The 12741-nt window shown below is 43.9% G+C and overlaps 1 protein-coding gene and 1 pseudogene across 1 annotated transcript; both read right to left on the bottom strand.

Annotated features, from left to right (window-relative positions):
* Nucleotides 1758–2015, bottom strand: Olfr1345-ps1 (olfactory receptor 1345, pseudogene 1; annotated as a pseudogene).
* Olfr1344 (olfactory receptor 1344) lies at nt 8022–8987 on the bottom strand. The gene has a single exon (NM_177061.3). It carries the CDS (start codon nt 8985–8987, stop codon nt 8022–8024), a length of 966 nt encoding a protein of 321 aa, NP_796035.2.
* Nucleotides 8988–12741: the final 3754 nt, after the last annotated feature.

Below are 12741 nucleotides of genomic sequence, written 5' to 3'. Positions count from 1 at the left end.
GGGATGGTTTATATGCAAGATGTGAGGGAGTGACGCTCTTATAGGGTGATTTAATTAATGTTCCTGTTGCTGTGAGTCAATAATTGACAAATCAACTGATAGCTGAAGGAGACACAGTGTCCATCACTGTGAAAAAGGTGTGGCACCAGGGCATGAGGTGGCGATCACAGTCACAGTCCTGATTGCATCTGCAGTCAGGAAGTGGAATGTGACTTTTAAACCTCTAGGACCGCTCCCACTGACCCACTTCCTCCAGCCAGGCTCTGCCTCCTAAAAGTTCCACAACCTTCTAGAAATCTGCCACCAGTTGAGGCAGTAGTAGCAGATAGCCTATGTATATTCTCCCAATCACTTGTATATCCAAAATAATGTAAAGGCTCCAATTTGCTTATGATGTATCATTTGCAAAATATAAGAAAAACAAGTCAGTGCCGTGCAGATGGGATTTGTTGTTTTAATTTTTATTTATTCTTTGAGATGTTCACACATGTATGCCATGTGTCTTTATCACAGCCACGACTCATTCCCCATCTCCAGCTCCCCCAGGGATCCCAATAACATCTCTTTTCCAACTTTATGTTCTCCTATAATATTTATATATAATCCACTAAATCTAATTAGTGCTGTTCATATGCTCATGAGTGACAACCTTCCCGTGGCCACGGGGGAGGGGGGGTAGAAAAGGACTGTCCCTCCCCTAGCAGCCTAGCTTCTCAGCTAGGGGGTGGAGCTTTGTGAGCCCCTCCCTCCTCATCCTGTGCTTGCTTCATCTTGTGAGGGTAATCACAGGTTCTGTGGGTTCATGTGTGCAACAGGTGCATCATGTCTAGAAGCCAGCGTTTCACAGCACTCCTTCCACACTGTCCTTCAGCACCCACAGCTGAGCAGTCACTTATTCTCGGCAACTCCAATGAGAACGAGTTTCTCGACTAACCACTAACCACTAACCACTAACCACTAACCACTAACCACTAACCACTAACCACTACAGTAAAAAGCTCCGTTAGCCAGGGTTTTTCAATGGGGTTATAAATGTAAACATGAACATGTATAAAGAAGTTTAACAAGGTAGCATTGCAGCTCTACCAGAGGACCTGTATTCAGTTTCCAGCACTCACACCAGGCATCTCACAACTGTCTGTAACTCCAGCTTAGGGATCCAATGCATCTGACCTTGGTTCTCTCACTCATGTGCACACATGCGCATGCAGACAGACCTACATCTACCTAAAAATAGCACAAATAATAACAGATAAATAATAATAAATATTTTTTAAAAAACAAAATTGTGTCTTTTTTTTCCAGGAAAACTGGTAGAACTGAAGGTTAAGATAAATAAGTCAGAATTAGAAAGACAAATACCATGGAATTTTTTTAAGTTGTTGGAGTAGAAGGGAACTATTTGGGAAGGAGGAAGGGGACCTACAGCAGAGGAAGGAGGTACAAGAGAGGATAATGGGGTGCGAATATAATTGTGTGTGTGTGTGTCATCATGAAACCTGTTATCTTTTTCATTAATATATACTAAAATAAAAGGAATTTAAGGAAAATGAGATAGCTCGGTGGAGAAAGGTAGTTGCTGCCAAGCCTATGTCAATTTGAAACCAGAGACCCATATAATGGAAAGAGAAAACTGACTCCCTCAAGATATCATCTGACTCCTACGTGCTCACTATGTGCACACACACATGCACAGGAGGGGGACTATAATTCTCTCTCTCTCTCTCTCTCTCTCTCTCTCTCTCTCTCTCTCTCACATCCCACATCCAGGTCCCAGCAGGGTCAACAGCAGGCACATGGGAAGAGCAGATCTACACCAGAGCCAGCTGACACAAGAAGAAGTACACAGACGTGCTCAGACCTGGGTCCAGGTTGGTGAGCAAGAGGATGAGCACGTTGCCCAGCAACATGATCAACGTGGGACTAGGAAGAGCGCTGCAAGCTTTGCACACCTAGGGCACTTGTGCAAAAACCAAGCAGCTTGAGCTCCAGATCGTGTGAGCGGCTCTAATTGGCCCCAGTCGGCCCTGCCCAGGAGGGTGGCCATGGGTTCAGGGTGAGCCTGAACAACCCTCAGGACCAGGGAGTAACCCTGTGAAGTACCAGAGGAAGGAGAAGATGACGTGAGAACTGTAGATTGTGAATCCTACCCATCACATTCCCAAGAGGAAACTCATCTAAACGTAAATCAATTCCAGTCCCTCACCATGGGCAGAGTCTTCTTAAAATTCCTAGTGGGTGTGGGTGAATAGCTGACCTAGCCCGTCCTTGTCCTTGCCATTCTCTCCTCAAACTCCCCTTTACCTGGTTGGTTATACTATAGTTTTAATTTTTATAAAGGGCTATATGAGGTGTTGTTGTTTGTTTGTTTGTTTGTTTGTCCTTATTTTGTTGTCACTGCTATTGGTTTTTGGAGATGGTGGCACTTTAAGTAGCCCTGGCTGCCCTGTCAGTATGTAGGCCATGCTGTCCTGGAACTCATGGAGACTCTCCTGTCTCTTCCTCCTAAACTCAGAATTAAAAGCACGTGCCCCCATGCCTGTGAGACGGCCCTTGGCTAACCTCCATCCTCGTCTCTTTCTACCCTTGAAGCTCACTAGGCTAGGCTTGCAGAGCCTTGTCATCTGTGGTCCCTGACATTTCCTCCTCACCTCAAACCCTTTGTCACACAGACAGCCTTGGTTAAACTTAGTGGGCTGCAAAACCAAAACAGAACAAAAAGATGGAAATGGAGGAAATGGATTTGGGGGAGGGTGGGACATGAAAACTGGAGAGGGCGAGGGAACAGTAATCAAAATTATATATGAAAAGTGTGTGCGTGCATTTGTGTGTGTGTGTGTGTGTGTGTGTGTGTGTGTGTGTGTGTGTGAAATTGCCAAAGAACAAATTAAATCTGAAAAAAAGGGATTCATCAAAAAGAAAAGCATTCCTTTTCTTTTATTTCAAACATTTATTTATTTTATGTATTAGTGCTCTATGTGCATGTACACCTGAATGCCAGAAGAGAGCATCAGAACTCAATATAGATGGTTGTGAGCCACCACGTGATTACTGGGAATTGACCTTTGAGCCATCTCTCCAGCCGCCCGGAATTCCTTTATGTAAGGAGTTAAGATTTCAAAGACAGCCCCAGACCAAAAATAAGAAATAAAATATGCCCAGTAAGTAAAGACTAAAGTGAACAGGATGATGCCACCCTTCACCAATGCAGATTGACTCTGCTTAGTTGTAGGTAGAATGGAAGCTGTATAGGATTTTCTAATGGGCCATGAGCTGCAGCTTGAAAAGAAAAACATCAGCAAGTGGGAAAGGCTCACCTTAAAATACTTAAAAATACAAGAAAGTAGTGCTGTAAGGAGGAGAGAATCCAATTAATAATGGGTGCCTTAGGGGGATGGGAAATCCTGCCCCATATGAGCAAGGTCAAGCAGCCTCCCTCTAAGCCTCCCTGTTTACCCACTAAGCTGTGATAACAGGATTTCCCTCACTCAGAGGACTGCATAAAACAGTCCTGCATAAAACTCATTTGAGTAGCTCCGTGTTCAAAAATCCAACACAGCCACAGTGATCTTTAAAGGGCGTCAGAAGCCTAGAGAAGTAACTCTGGGTATCTGTACTTGCTGCACAAGCATGATAATCTGACTTTGATCTCTGGAATGCATATGACAAAAGGAGGTAACCTGGAAGTTGTCCTATGACTGCCTCCATACACACACATACAACCACACACACAAATATACCATATACACACACAAACACACACACATATCATACACATACACACCATATACACACAAACACACACCACACACACATACCATACAAATACACACCATATACACATAAACACCCACACACATACACACAACACACACACACACACCATATATACACATACCCTACTCACACACACCAAACACACATACCATACACATATACATACACACCATACACACACACAGCAAACACACATACCATACACATATACATTCACCACACACAAATATCTGCCCCCCCCACACACATACCATACACACACAAACACACCATACACACACACATACCATACACATACACACCACACACATACATATACCATACACACACACATACCACACACACACCATACACACACACACACACTGTACACATGCACATACCATACACACACACATGCAGTAGACACACACACATAGGTACATCCCTCATACACACACACACACACACATGTATATAAATGTAAATTTAAAATCTATGTTTCATTAAAAGATTTACTATAAACTCCTCTTAAGGGCAGGCCAACACAAAACAAACTCAGTGACATCTTTGGAAGTTCTTTGTCTCATAATGTTATGTCAGGTTTATTTACTTATTTTTACCTTCCAGGTCCTTTGTGTATATATTATGACTTCCAGGTTTGTGTTCTTATTGGATTCCTCGGGATGACCATCATAATCTTTGCCATCATCAACATGGTCATCAGTATCATCTTTATTACTGCCATCATTATCTCATCACTGTCATCACCATCATTAGATTATAATCTTAGTCACCACCACCATCCCCATATCATCACCATATCACTATAATCTTCATTGCCATCATCATGCTACTATAATCTTTATCTTCAGCATCATCACAGCATCAGCAGCTGCATCACCATATTGCATCTTAATCTTCATTATCATGATTGCCACCTCCATCACCATCACCATCAAAGAATGAAAAACAATGATATTCTGCTCCCGGTGATGATTACATCATCTGTTAGTCAAACTGAGCTCCGTGTTCGTTCTTCCCTTCATCATGGCCCCTTGCCCCTCACCTTCTGTTTCTCTGTCTGGACTGAGTTGTGACAAAGCTACTCCCTTGCTGCAGAAGCTTCTGGGGCTCACTGGGATTTCAGAAACCAAAGATTTCAGTCTTTGGCTCTAGATAGACAATGAGAGCCCTGAAGACTCCCCCCTTTTGGAGAACTGTGCTCTGTATGTGTGTCTGTGTCCAAGGCAGAGGGAGGCAGAGAGTCTGGAGCCCCTGCTTGTCCCAAGAGACTGAACCTTGCCAAAGTTCCCTCTTCTTAGTTTTCTCTTCTGTCCTACCTGATTGTGTCAGCCTCTATCTACACACAAAACACTTCCCCTCACTGACCTGTAATGCCCTAAAGAATTCCCCTGTTCACCCTCTGTCTTCATGTCATACCATGTCATGGCACACCTCTCTACAGAAGCCAAAAAAAAAAAAGCAGGTTAGTGTGTTTAGAAACTTTCCCAGAACCCCAAAATCACACACACACACTGTCCATAGCATTTTTTTGGATCTAGCATTCAAATTAAAATTCTAAACTGAAGTCCTTTTTTAACATCTACAGATTTCTGTTTGTATTAAAAATGTAAGGGACCAGTGACGTGACTTGGCTCAGTGGGTAAAGACTCCAGCAGCTGAGCCTGATGACACAGTATGGTCTTCAGGACTCGTGTAGTGTAAGGAAAGAAACAACTTCCATAACTTGTCCCCTGAACCCCACATATATAACCCCACACACAAAATAAGTAATTAATTAATTAGCTAATTATAAATGAGTATGTAATAGTACTTCTAAGAGAATAATGGGTCTGGAGAGATGGCTCAGTAGTTAAGAGAGTGCTATTCTTGCAGAAGACCTGGTCCAGCACCACATCAGATATCCCACAGATGCCTGGAACTCCAGCTCCAGGAGATCTGATGCCCTCTTTCGGCCTCCTCAGCTACCTGCATGCGCAGGTGCATACACTTACAGACACACACATACACACAATTCACTGTGAACTACCCAACACATTTCTTCCTCTCTAAACTGAGCACAAAAGCATTCTCTACTTCTGTGACCTATGTGTGATACCCAAAATAAACCATGCTTATAAGTGATTATCTCATCTCATCTCTTGTTCTCTATACACCATTTTTTAAAAAAATGACCCCTGGCCCTTTCTAATGAAAGAAGTGAGCCCCCTATACCTCAGTGTGTGAACACTTCCAGTGTACCTATAGTGAAAAATATTTTCCTGTGTTCTGTGATATGCTTCCTCACCCAATATGGGAAAAGGAGAACACAACCTTTTCTCACTGTAACCTGATTGTCTTAGGTGTTTAGCATAGCAATGGAAAGTTGACAAAATGAGATTACATGCCAACGTTTGTTGACACCTTTGAAATAACCCATTTCTCCTGTCTCAGTGAACATCTATGCAGTTGTGATGTAGAGTTTAGATCTGAAGAAACCAAAGCACACAATCAAAAACTAAGGCAGTGGCAGGCACAAGAAGTACATTTGCTTGTCTACAAAGGTGAAAATAGTGTCTGGAGAGATAGCTCAGTAGTTACGAGCACATAGTGCTCTTGCAGAGGGCTGGAGTTCAGTTCTCAGCACCCACGTGTGGCAGCTCACAACAGCCTGTAACTCCACTTCCAGGAGATATACCTTCTCCTGTATCCTGAGAACACCATCACTCTTGGGCACATACCCATACATAGACACGAATATACACATAACTAGAAATTAAACTGTTATTAAATCAACCTTCTTTTATGATACAAGTCCTGAGAAAATTCAGAAAAAAAAAAAAGATTTGTCAAGACAATAAAAGATTTATAAGATACCTATAGACATTTTATTAAATGGAAAAAACCTCAAAACATTTCTAGTCTTGTTTTAAGGACAGAGAAACATAGAGGACCAAAAGTCTGGGAGGTCAGAAAGAAGAGGTACTGGGGTAAATATGGTCAAAGTACGTAGTGTGAGTGAAAATATTCATAAACATCATCACAACGTACCATGAATTTCAGTCCCCCTGACTCTGCCTCCCGAGTGCTGAGATAACAGGCCTGCCCCACCACCTTTGGGTTTCTGAGATTGTTGAGTTTGCTTTTTGCCTGATGTCAGGGGTGCTAAAGCAAGGCCCTGCTATCTTCAAATTATTTTTACATTTTTAAGTAATTTAAAAAGTAAAAGAGTTAGGGCTGGAGAGATGGCTCAGCAGTTAAGGGTGCTGGCTACCTTGCAGAGGACCTGGGTTCAAATCCCAGCATCCACATGTTCCTCACAATCATCTGTAAATTCAGTCCCAGGGAATCCAGCACCTTCTGGTGTCCTTGGACACTGCATACACATGCTGCACACACATGCTGCACACACATGCACTCAGGCACACACACATATGTATAAAATAAATGCTTTTATTTTTTCAATTTTTTATACATTTTTACTTAAAATAGAATTACATTGCTTTTCCCATTTTCTTCCCTTCCTCCAGCCCCTCCAAGTATCCTCACTGCAGATTTAGAGATGCACAGATATTCTGTAATATTCAGACACCAATGGCCATTAATAGTTTTCTGGGTGCAGCCCCAAGTTTCTTTCTTGCTTTATCTGTTCTTGCTCGCTCTCCATTCCTCCCTCCCCCCTCTCCCTCCCTTCACAGTCACAGCAGTGCAGTAGCCACAGCAACTCTGAAAGCATTTCTCATCTAATTCTTTATTTGAAAGTTCCAGCAGGAATGTGACTCACTTCTAGGTAGAGTGCTCCTCTGGTATGCACTGGTAAGTCAACCATGCTTCATTAAAGGGCTCCACACCCATGAGTATCTAGGGAGCACAAACTGGACTCCAAGGAGTGATTTTATTAAGTTGAGGAGTGGATGGGGGGGGGGGGAGGTTAGATCTTGGACGATTTTAGGGAAGGCATGGGCAATGGACATGATCAAAATACAGTCTGAGAAATTATGTCAATAAAGACATAATATTCAAGATTTTTTCAAAGAAATCTCTATGTAGGGACATATCCATTTAATTCCAGCACTCAGGAGGCAGAGGCAAGTGAATCTCTGTGAGTTCGAATCCAGCCTGGTCTATCCAACGAGTTCCGGGCTAGTTAGGGCTATACTGAGATCCTCTCTCAAAAACTTAAAAATAAAACAAAAGAAGATACCTCCATGGAATTTGAACAGACCAGACTGAGAGAAAATTCTGTGCCCCGCAGAAGTCGCTTAGTGCAACACAATGCGCGTCCCCCGCAGCCGGGCCAGGGCATAGCGAGCTGCCATGTGGACCTCACGGTTTCGAAGGCTGTAGATGAGTGGATTGAGGACAGGTGTGACCACCAGGTAGAAAACTGCCACCAGTTTATGGTGTCTAGCAGGAAGATCACTAGAGGCTTTGGGCCGCAGGTACATGGCACTCACCGTGCCATAGAAGAGCCCCACCACAGCCAAATGTGAGCTGCAGGTGGACAAAGCTTTGTGGCGACTTCCAGCAGAAGGCAACTTGCGCACAGCAGCCAGAATCCAGGTGTAAGAGGCTAGGATGAGGACCAAAGGTACCAGGAGGATGGGCACGCCCAGGCCATAGACCAGCCTGTAGTTGGCTGTGGTGTCCGCACACGCTGTCCTCAGCACCGCAGGTAGCTCACAGAAGAAGTGGTCCACCGCTGCCCTCCCAGGACAGAAGGGCAGGCGTAGTGCAGCCACCGCATTGGGTACAGAGAGTGCAAAGCCCAGTGTCCAGGATGCTCCAGCCAGCGCTGCGCAGCGGGGGGCGGTCACCAGGGTCGCATAATGCAGCGGTCTGCACACAGCCAGGCAGCGGTCCAGGGCCATCGCTGCCAAGAGGATGGCCTCGCAGCTGCCCAGGGAGATGCCCACGTACAGCTGCGTGCCACAACGTACCAGGGAGAGGCGGGCACTGCGCATGGTCATGTGTGCCAGCGCCTGCGGTAGCGTGGTACTCACATAGGCTGTGTCCAGCAGGGCCAGGTGGGTCAGCAGGCGATACATGGGCCGATGCAGTCGTCTGTCCAAGGCTATCAGACCCACTAGGGCACCATTACCCAGCACAGTGGTGAGGTAGGCTAGAAGAAGTGAGGCCCACAGCAGGGGGCGCAGGGAAGGTGGGGCCCACAGTCCCAGCAGCAGGAACTCTGTGGTTCCTGAATCATTGAGGGTTCCCGGGCCCATCCTGGAGACAGAGACAAATAGCAGGGTCACTGCAGACAGTCTGAGCTGGGAGTGTAAGGGATGGCAGGACCCAGCTCCTTCTCCATTAGTCTCCCTTCCCAGCACTCTCCTTCCTCATTTTCCCGCCTCATTTTCCCTCTCCTCCCACCACACACACACACACACACACACACACACACACACTCCAACTCTTAAGTTACATCTTGTTTACCCCCGCCCCTCACCCACCCCCCCGTGCCTCTTTATGGTTACAATAGCTTGCTGTTGTAACTTGCACATATATTGAAGGAAAAAATGTTTCTGAGTCTGAATTTTTCCCTCATAAAATAAAGGTTTTGAGTGAGAGCCCAATGAGCTGAGCTTAATCTTTGACAAACTCACACAATGGAAGGAGGCAACCAACCCTAACCTCCACATAACACACACACAAAGACACAGACAGACAGACAGAGAGACAAACAGAAAGACAGTGAGAGAAGAAAATAAATAAATTAAAATACATTATTCATATCGTTTTGTAAAAGAATTCTCTCTCTCTCTCTCTCTCTCTCTCTCTCTCTCTCTCTCTCTCTCTTTCTCTCTCTCTCCCTCTCTTCTCCATGAGCTGGACCTGAGATACACAAATATCCAAGTCTTCCAGTGGTTATAAACCCACTGAAGTCATAGGTACTTGGAAGTCAATTGTGAGACATGCCTATAGACATACCTAGCAAATATTGGGTCAAGACCGTGATAGAAGAAAGATGGAGAGAGAACAAATCGCTCAGGAGCATTTCTGCCCTATGTGCACACAATTGCTTTGTACAACGGGCTCTCTGGATCACAAAACATCTTATTCATTCCCTGTGGGTGTCCATTACGAATCTGAAGCCTCAACAGACTCACCTCCCAGAAACTCCTATCGCCTCCTTTACCACATGGATTCTTTGCCCAGTTCCGCACTCAGACTTGCTCCATAGCTACACATCCCCATCATGGAGTAGATAGATGCTTCCCACCTCCAAGGATACACAGTATGCTCGAGGCTCCTGGGCTCGGAAGCAGGAAAAACAGCAAATTATCCAGGCTGTGATCAGGTAGGAGGAGTTAAAGCCCTCTACCCAGATCCACAGAGAGTTCTGACACAGAGGGACTGGGGGAGCAATTACAAGGCTCCTCGCCTTGCTCTCTCCCTAGGTCAGGACATTGGGACCACACTTGACTCTCACAAGAACCCATTATTGGCCATCAGTAATGAGGCTTCAGTGGGTTGATCTCGGCCCTGGGTCCCCATGGGCCCCATCTACCTTTTCTAGATGTGAGACTGGAGGTCACCCTGAGAGAAAAGCTAGGAAAATTCCTCTCTGTTCTATCATTGTCTCCATCTCTCTTTGAAGGTTCCTTATCTAATAATACTTCGGGGCTTTTCCTTTTTATAAATTTTAGTTACATGTATATACAAGATTTCTCTGTTCTTCTTGAGTTTCATGTGTTTTTCAAACTGTATCTTGGGTATTCTAAGTTTCTGGGCTAATATCAATGAGTACATATCATATGAGTTCTTTTGTGATTGGGTTACCTCACTCAAGATGATGCCCTCCAGATACATCCATTTGCCTAGGAATTTCATAAATTCATTGTTTTTAAAAGCTGAGTAGTACTCCATTGTGTAAATGTACCACATTTTCTGTATCCATTTCTCTGTTGAGAGACATCTGGGTTCTTTCCAGCTTCCGGCTATTATAAATAAGGCTGCTATGAACATAGTGGAGCATGTGTTCTTATTACCAGTTGGAACATCTAAGACCAAAGTGTGGACACTTCGCCCCTTCTTAGAATTGGGGACAAAACACCCATGGAAGGAGTTACAGAGACAAAGTTTGGAGCTGAGACGAAAGGATGGACCATCCAGAGACTGCCCCACCCGGGGGTCCATCCCATAATCAGCCACCAAATGCAGACACTATTGCATACACCAGCAAGATTTTGCTGAAAGGACCCTGATATAGCTGTCTCTTGTGAGGCTATGCCAGTGCCTGGAAAACACAGAAGTGGATGCTCACTGTCAACTATTGGATGGAACACAGGGCCCCAATGGAGGAGCTAGAGAAAGTACCCAAGGAGCTGAAGGGGTCTGCAACCCTATAGGTGGAATAACAATATGAACGAACCAGTATCCCAGAGCTGGTGTCTCTAGCTGCATTTGTAGCAGAAGATGGCCTAGTCGGCCATCATTGGGAAGAGAGGCCCCTTGGTCTTGCAAACTTTATATGCCCCAGTACAGGGGAAACACCAGGGCCAAGATGCAGGAGTGGGTGGGAGGGGAGGGGGGAAGGATATAGGGGACTTTTGGGATAGCATTTGAAATGTAAATGAAGTAAATACCTAATAAAAATTGGAAAAAAAATTTAAAAGAACAAAAAAATATTTCTTCTCTCAGTTTATCCTAAAGGAACTTAATGTTTATGTTATGGTTTTCAGTTAACTTTTTTAGCCGGATTCCTGAGTGTGTGAATGAGTGGCCTCTGTTTATTGTGCCTTCTCTTGGGTCCTTTTCCTTCTGCTTGTTTGTTTTATCTAACTCTGATTAGTTAGTTTTGTTTTATCTTATTTTATTTTATTATTATCCCTTAGAAGCCTGTTTGTTTTCTAATAAGAGACTGAAAGGGAGGTAGATAGAAATGAGAGGGGAAGAGGAGAGGAACTTGGAAAAGGACAGGGAGGGGAAATCATATTCAGGATTTATTATGTGAAGGGGAAAAGTCTATTTTCAATAAAAGGTAAAAAAAAAAGAGTCAGACAAGGATTACGTTTTCTGCAAGCATTTAGAATCAAAACAATCACATTAACTTCACAACAGCCAAACATCATTTGCCAAGAGTGTTAAATATCTGTATCCTGGGCCACCAAGATGACTCAGAGCTTAAAGGAGCTTGCCACCAAGTCTGCTGACCTCAGTTTGGCCCCATATGGTAGAAAGAAATCCACATTACTAGGTCAGGACTGGGGTAGGCAATGCAGACATAAACGAGAGAACCGGCATCTCCAGGAGAAGAATTATTTTTTTAATCAGAACAACTGAAGGACTGCGGTCTCTCGGTGAGGTGGAGACTCCACACGTGGCATGGACACTTGAAATTTCCCTGCAGTCTGAGAGTGATCGATGCCATGATCCTCTTATTAGAAACTTCTGGAACCTGACAGCCCACAGGTGTCAATGATGAAGTCAACATTCCTACCCAGAGCTTCTCAGGCCACCTGAGGCTTTGAGGTCATTAACTCTCTACTAAGTAGAAAATGACACCCCCTTCCCTCCACTCCTCATCAGTGGCACACACACACACACACACACACACACACACACACACACACACACACACACACACACACAGGTGCACACGGGCTCTCACACACATGCACACACAGCAAATGAGTGTAATCCTTTTTTTTAAACATCTTGATCCTTTGACACAGGAAAACTACTTCTAACAATTACATCTAGGATGGTAATTTTCAAACACATTGATTTCTCTCAAAAATTACTGTGAATGTTCAACAATCTGTTCCTTATTTGATTTTTATCTATGTTTCTGTCCCATATTTAAGCTGAAATTGATAAATGTTCATACTTTAAAGTAATACATTTATTATTATACTGTATATACACTATTATTATACTCTATTATTATTAATTATATAATATCATTATTATACATATATTTTGAATATACAATTAACTTCTCAAAAACAATACTTGGTAATAAATGTGGCTTTA

This window comes from Mus musculus, chromosome 7, assembly GCF_000001635.26.
Source record: "Mus musculus strain C57BL/6J chromosome 7, GRCm38.p6 C57BL/6J".
In the NCBI taxonomy this organism is placed as follows: domain Eukaryota; kingdom Metazoa; phylum Chordata; class Mammalia; order Rodentia; family Muridae; genus Mus; species Mus musculus.
The sequence above is the reverse complement of the archived record's forward strand: the minus strand, read 5'-3'. Positions and strand labels throughout refer to the sequence as shown.

Excerpts from the sequence above, each read along its gene's own strand:
- Olfr1344 (NM_177061.3), bottom strand. The coding sequence starts at position 8,987 with ATGGGCCCGGGAACCCTCAATGATTCAGGAACCACAGAGTTCCTGCTG.